At 29.7% G+C, this 6,992-nt stretch overlaps 1 protein-coding gene across 1 annotated transcript; it reads left to right on the top strand.

Moving 5' to 3' along the window:
* The first annotated feature begins 262 nt into the window (after positions 1 to 262).
* Positions 263 to 3,731, top strand: LOC125806927 (protein SMAX1-LIKE 3-like). The gene is made up of 3 exons (XM_049486681.1): positions 263 to 1,416; positions 2,073 to 2,253; positions 2,841 to 3,731. Exons 1-3 carry the CDS (start codon positions 263 to 265, stop codon positions 3,729 to 3,731), a joined length of 2,226 nt encoding a protein of 741 aa, XP_049342638.1.
* Positions 3,732 to 6,992: the final 3,261 nt, after the last annotated feature.

Genomic DNA, 6,992 nt, shown 5'->3' with positions numbered 1-6,992 from the left:
TAATTCCACTATCTTCTTCTTCTTCTCTCTCTTTATCTCTCTCTTTATACAATCCTAAAATAGATTTCATCTTTTAGCATAAACTTCCCAAAGGCTTCTTATTAGGGTTTTCTTGAGTTCTTGAATCTCTTTCTTGATCAATTATATTCTACTCAAACACAACACAAATTTTCTCTTAGTATACATGAAACCAATTTTATTTTGTCCTAGCTAGGTCTTTCATCCTTCTTTCAAAGTGACTAACTCATCATCATACAAAAACATGAGAACAGGAGGTTGCACAATACAACAAGCTCTAACAACAGAAGCAGCAAATGTTGTTAAACAAGCTGTTACACTAGCAAAACGTCGCGGCCATGCACAAGTAACACCTCTTCATGTAGCAAACACCATGCTTTCATCATCAAATGGTATATTCAAAACAGCTTGTCTTCAATCTCATTCTCATCCTCTCCAATGTAAAGCCCTAGAGCTTTGCTTCAACGTAGCACTCAATCGTCTCCCAGCATCCTCTTCTAGTCCCATGTTATTAGGCCATCAACATCAACATCATCATCATTCTCAATATCCTTCTATTTCTAACGCGCTTGTTGCTGCTTTCAAGCGAGCCCAAGCTCATCAAAGGCGGGGCTCACTTGAAAATCAGCAACAACCACTTCTAGCTGTGAAGATAGAGCTTGAACAACTCATCATATCTATATTAGATGATCCAAGTGTTAGTAGAGTCATGAGGGAAGCTGGTTTTGATAGTACTCAAGTTAAAACAAATGTTGAACAAGTTGTTTCTTTAGAACTTTGTTCTCAAAACCCTAAAGAAATAACTAACCATAACAAAAAAGTTAATCCCAATAGTCCTATTTGTGTTAAAGATGAGGATGTGATGAGTGTAGTGGAAAGTTTAATGAATAAAAATAGGAAAAATATTGTTTTGGTTAGTGAAAGTATTGATAATTTAGAAGGTGTGATTAAGGGGGTGATGAATAAAGTTGAGATTAAAGATGTGCATGATGATTTGAAGGAAATTAAGTTTATAAGTTTACAACTTTTGAGTTTTGGTAATATTCAAAGAGAAGAAGTTGACCAAAGATTAGGAGAGTTGACTTGTCTAATTAAGAGTTTAGTGAAAAAAGGAGTTGTTTTGTACTTAGGTGATCTTAAATGGGTGGCTGATTATAGAGCTAATTATGGAGAAAAAAGAATTATTAGCTATTATTGTTCAGTGGAACACATGATTATGGAAATTGGAAGATTGGTTTATAGTTTTAGTGAAAATGAGAAATTTTGGCTTGTGGGAATTGCAACATTTCAAAGTTATATGAGATGCAAAAGTGGTAACAATTCATTGGAATCTATTTGGGGTTTGCATCCTGTTACTGTTCCTGGTGGAAGTTTGGGCCTCAGTCTCAATCCTGACAGGTAAATAATTTAATTTAATACTGTTCGAGTTACCTTATTGGAAGGATAATCTTATCAGACATGATTTTGATATCATGCATATTGGAAAACAAAAATTGTACTACGTGTTTGGATAATATTTTGGTTGAAGTTGAAAAAAAAAGAAGGTATTTCAAAATTAAAGTTGTGTTAGGGTATAAAGTTTGAATTTATGTTTTGTGAATGAAAATCATTATTTCACTTGAAATATTGTTAAGTATTGTTTTTTCCAAATGGTCTTTGATGTTCTATATGTATATATGCCTTGCATTCAATCTATATTGTTCAGATTCTTCAAAATGTCATGAATTCATGTCAGATTTTTCAAAAACTATTTACTACTTTTTGGAGGACTTCATACGAACCTGATGATATTTTGAAGAGTTCAGACAACATAGATTGAAAGACTGATGGAAGTTAGTTTCTTGGAATTCTTTTGATAAAGTGAGCAACTCAATGTTTTGTGGTAAAACAGAGAAAAAGAAAGAAAAAAAGCAATACTCTCTTTAGTTCATTACATTTATTTATATAATATAAAGTATCAATCTAAAGCTAGTTTTTTTTTTTTTTTTGCATGTTTTAAGCAATGTTTGTATCAACTCATATAATTCATTTTTTATTTGTGAATTGTCTAACAGTGATACACAAATTGAAGTTAGAAGTAAGACATTTGAAGGTGAATTCTCATGTAGAGAGGAGAAGCTGCAATTGACTAGCTGTTGTAATAGTGACTCTACATTGTCAAATCTACCTTCATGGCTTAAAGATGAGAGGCACAAAAAGTACAATACTACTTCTAACCATCATCATCATGATCAGGTTATTTTCCAATCTTTTACTCACTCCGTTTTAGTTTCAATTTGTTTATCTGGTTTTAACTTGACACGGAGTTTAAGAAAGTAAAGAACACTTCTGAATTTTGTGATTTTAAACTAAAGATATATAAAATACCAAAATATCCTTTAATTTATGGTCTTAAACATGTCGTGTGGAATATTTAGATTAAGGAATTGTCAAAAAAGAAAAAGAAACATTTTTTTTAAATAGAGGGAGTTTTACTGTTTAATTATAGATTATACCCTCTTTATACATGGTCATACACATATTATATATGAGTTATACATATATTATACATCTGCCGGCTATTTTAGTTTAATCAGTTAGGTGGATGCTTATTTAGGTTAATTCTCCAATCTTTTTATTAGCTTTTAACATATATTGTTTAGACTCTTCAAAAATGACGATGTAAGTGTATCAAATCCTTTAAAAGTAGTGCATTTTTAAACGATCCGTGTATACAAATGTGACAACAATTTAGGAGAGTGTGAACAACATATTAAAGCAAATCTTTCTTGTTTCTCCTTTCTCTTTTTTCAAGAAAACTAACTTTTCTTTTCCCAATTCAGGACTATGCATCAGTCAAAGATCTACACAAGAAGGGGAACACAACATGCAATTTGCCATTTTGGGCCAATAGAAAAACATGTGAGACAAATTCTAGTACACCTAATTCTGCTTCTAATTCAAGTGATGTGATCATGGAGATGGAGTACAATGTTCCAAAGTTTAAAGAATTCAATTCTGAAAACTTGAACATTTTGTCCAATGCATTAGAAGAAATTGTCCCATGGCAAAAAGGAAGTGTTATACAAGAAATTGTTGCAACAATATTGCAATGTAGGTCCAAAATGATAAGAAGAAAAGAAAAAAATTTAACCAATGAAGCAAAACAAGAAACTTGGTTATTTTTTCAAGGCCCTGATGTTCATGCCAAGGAGAAAATTGCTAGAGAATTAGCCAATGTTGTGTTTGGATCATACTCGAATTTCGTATCGATTGGACTAAGCAATTTTTGTTCTAATTTTAGTAACAAAAGATCAAGAGATGAACAAAGTTGGAGTTACATTGATAAATTTGGTCAAGGGGTTGCTTGTAATTCACATTGTGTGTTTTACTTGGATGATTTGGAGGAAATTGATTATTGTTCACTAAGGGGAATCAAGAAGGCTATTGAAAGAGGAACAATTACTAATTCTTCAAGTGGTGAAGAAGTTAGTCTTGATGATGCTATTATTATTTTGAGTTGTGACAATTTTGGTTCTAAGTCATCAAGAGGTTGTTCACCTAATGTGAAGCAAAAAATTGAAGAAAAAATTAGCACAAGTTCTAGTTGTGTTTCTTTGGATTTGAATCTCTCTATTGATGATCAAGATTTATCAAGTGATGATGCTATTGGACTTCTTCAAAGTGTTGATAGATGTATTTTTTTCCAAAATTCAAGAACTATGGTAGTATAGGATTTATTATTATGTTGATGAGATGATTTACTTAATTTCTTTGTTTTTTTGTTTTCTTCTAATGTTCAAATAGTAGGTCAAAGAGTTGTGATATCTCTCTTTTTTTATGTACTAAAGTTTTGTAAGTAGAACTTCCAATACAATTCCTTAGTGCTACTTTTCTTCTTTTGATCCAAGTTTCTTTTTATACCATGGCAACATGAAAGATTTATATGTCACTAAAAAATATTTAAAATACTAGCATTTTTTTATTTCGTATAATATTGATCTGAGATGAATTTGAACGAAATAATATGATAAATGAGGATTTATATCAGGGATGGAGTTAACATTCCGATTATAGGTTCAGCTACACTCATTAGTTTTGGCATATGCAGGCCCTGCATTTGTAATAAAAAGTTAACTTGATATGTATAAATAATTTGTCGAGAATTCAATAACTTTCTTTTTTTTAAATCTAAAATTACAAATTTAAAATTCTAGCTTCGTCACTAATTAATATAACCGATCTCAACTTACAATGGATTTGAGTTTGATGTTCTTATCATTGAATTCATAGCACTTTTGAAAATTACAAATTAAAATTTTAGTATTTATTAAAACACCTATTAAAAATATTGAGTTAAACTGGACCGTAAAAACCATATGTCATCCATCTCCTAAGTGCATGTACATATGAATTAAAGAAGAAAAAAAAGACTAGATATATCACCACAATATGGTGGATATCATTATTATTGAATGATTTGAAAGATACAAACAATATTGTATCATCATCTCCTTTTTTTTTTATTATCTAGAAATGTTTAGTGAGCTTATGGAAGTGGACCCTCTCCATTACTGTTCTTGCCAATGATTCAAGCATATCACAATTCACAAAAAAAAAAAACTAATAAAAATGTTATGCTTCTAACTAGGTAGTATCTTTTTACAAAGACAATAATAATAATGAGAATTGAACCATACTCCTATATATTTACTTTGGGGAACAATTAGCTAGTGTTTGATGATGTATTCCAAGAATGGCATTATGACATTATCATAGTGAAGTCTATCATGTTTCACCTTTTATTGTATCATTTCAAAGTCTATATCATGTTTCACCTTTTAATATTGTACCAATTAAATTTCAATAATAAGAGTGACCATAGTTTTTTTTAAATTTGATAAGCCTATGATATTTGGGGAAAATTTACAAACATTACAGCTAAATAACAAAAATCTCATGCTAATTTTATTGAGCGATGGGTTGACGACAAATTATAAGAAAATCTAGTTAGCTAGGAATTATTTAGTAATGAATTCATTGGGGATTATAAATAAATTTTGTTTCTGATTCTATGTTTTCTAGTAGTGATTAAATAATAATCATTATCATAAGTTTCAAATTCTAGGAATTGCAATATACTGACCCAACTAATACAGATTGATCAGTAGAAATACTACCACTTGCCATTTTTCAACTCGTTTATTTGAAAAATAGTCACTATCATGAAGTTTGAAATTTCAATATCTGGAATGACGCCTATTGATCACTTTTCGATTAGGGCCTTTATTTGAAAAATATCATTGTCATGGAATTTCAAATTCTATTGATCAAACTTTGTGTCAATGATTATTTTCTAGTTACAAAAGCTAAAGATGGCGTTTGTGAATTTTATTCTCTAGATTCATATTGCATGTGACTCGGAAAATCCTTCTAACTAGTATTTTCTCCATATTCATGACTCGAATTCCAAAAATTATAAGTGAAAATGTTAGCTTGCTGTCTCTAAATTCAAACACTTCTAAAGCTGTTTATTTAAGATTCTTTCTATTTTTTATTATTTTTTCTTCTTATTATGTTGAGCTGTGTGAGATGCTCTTTGTCTTTGTGATAATCATTGGCATCTGAGGATAGTAAAAATTCATGAAAAAAGCAAAAAAGATAAATTTAATTTTATTATGTCACCGACATTTTTTCTCATATATTTTTCACCTTTTCTAAACTTTGGAGAATAAAAGAAAAAGGGTAAAATAATATTTTCTTCTTTACATTGAAATACGAATTTTGTTCAATTACTTTCCTTATGAAATTTTGTTTTTTTTTTACAGATCAAAAGTAAAAGTATTGTTATTTTCACCTTTGCCTTTTTTTTTTCCCTCTTTTTTTTTTTGATTTGCTTTATTTGCTTATATAAGGGAGCATAAATTTAAAAGCCAAGAGACTATAATTATGTTTTTTTGTAAGATTCTAAAATGTAGTAGTCGTAATCATTTTCTTTTGGCATCTGGCTTAGGGATTAAGGAAAACTTTTTCAAATTAAGAATAAACAAAGCAATCGATCGAGTTATGTATATGTCATAGAATTATTAATATTTGTGAAACTATTAAAATGGGGAAACTTACATAAATTTTACTAGATACACTCAAGTTTGCAATATTACGTATGTTATTAGATTTTGGTTTGTCCAGTTATGTCTAGATATGTGTATCTCGATCGAGATACATGTAGTCAAAATTAGGTGTAATGTGTTCTAGATACATTATATCCAAGTGGATTCACATGTACATGAGATACATACCAAATCTCGCTCGCTCGCCTCCCTCGCCTCTCTACCATCTCGCTCGCCACTTTCCTATGATCTGGTATCCCAGATACATGTGAATCACATTAGATACATACATATACATGTATCTAAGTGGGATTCATACATGTGGGATACATAACGAATATCACTCGCCTTTCTCCTCATCTTGCTCGCCTCTCCTCCTATTTTAGTGTATCTGGCAGCAAAAATATTTATCGATCTAAGTGTATCTTCCTCAATATACGACAAAAAAATCTTAATTAGTGATAAAATACGTAATATTTTGAAAGTATAGATAATAATAATAATAATAATAATATATATTAGTGAAGTATGTCTAGTTATATAGTTTTTCCTAGTATGAGTCCTTTAAAAAAACTCAAGTAACTTAATTTAAAACGAATAATATTTCACCATATTTTTTAACCCAACAAACACAAAGTTGTGTTATTAGATAACTAACAAATGAATTACGATGATATGAGTTTGGAAAATATTAACTTTTCCACTTTAATTTATAAAATGAAAATCCAATAAATCTCAAAAGAATTAGCACTACTTTTCATGATTTATTATTCGTTTTGGGAAAAAAAAGAGAATCACTTTAATTTTACTTACTTTGATCTTCGTAAACCCAACATTCTTATCTCTAAAAAGCATTATGTAAAAAGTTAGTAGTAGAATATTAGC

The sequence above is a fragment of the Solanum verrucosum genome, unplaced genomic scaffold, assembly GCF_900185275.1.
Source record: "Solanum verrucosum unplaced genomic scaffold, falcon-dt-bn FXZP01000196.1, whole genome shotgun sequence".
Classification (NCBI taxonomy): Eukaryota; Viridiplantae; Streptophyta; class Magnoliopsida; order Solanales; family Solanaceae; genus Solanum; species Solanum verrucosum.
Note: the sequence above shows the minus strand (reverse complement) of the source record. Positions and strands in the feature narration are given on the sequence as shown.

Bases quoted from the DNA above. Each gene is read 5' to 3' on its own strand.
- LOC125806927 (XM_049486681.1), top strand. From the start codon at position 263: ATGAGAACAGGAGGTTGCACAATACAACAAGCTCTAACAACAGAAGCA. The intron at 1,417-2,072 runs GTAAATAATTTA...ATTGTCTAACAG, and splicing joins CTCAGTCTCAATCCTGACAG to TGATACACAAATTGAAGTTA. The intron at 2,254-2,840 runs GTTATTTTCCAA...TTCCCAATTCAG, and splicing joins ACCATCATCATCATGATCAG to GACTATGCATCAGTCAAAGA.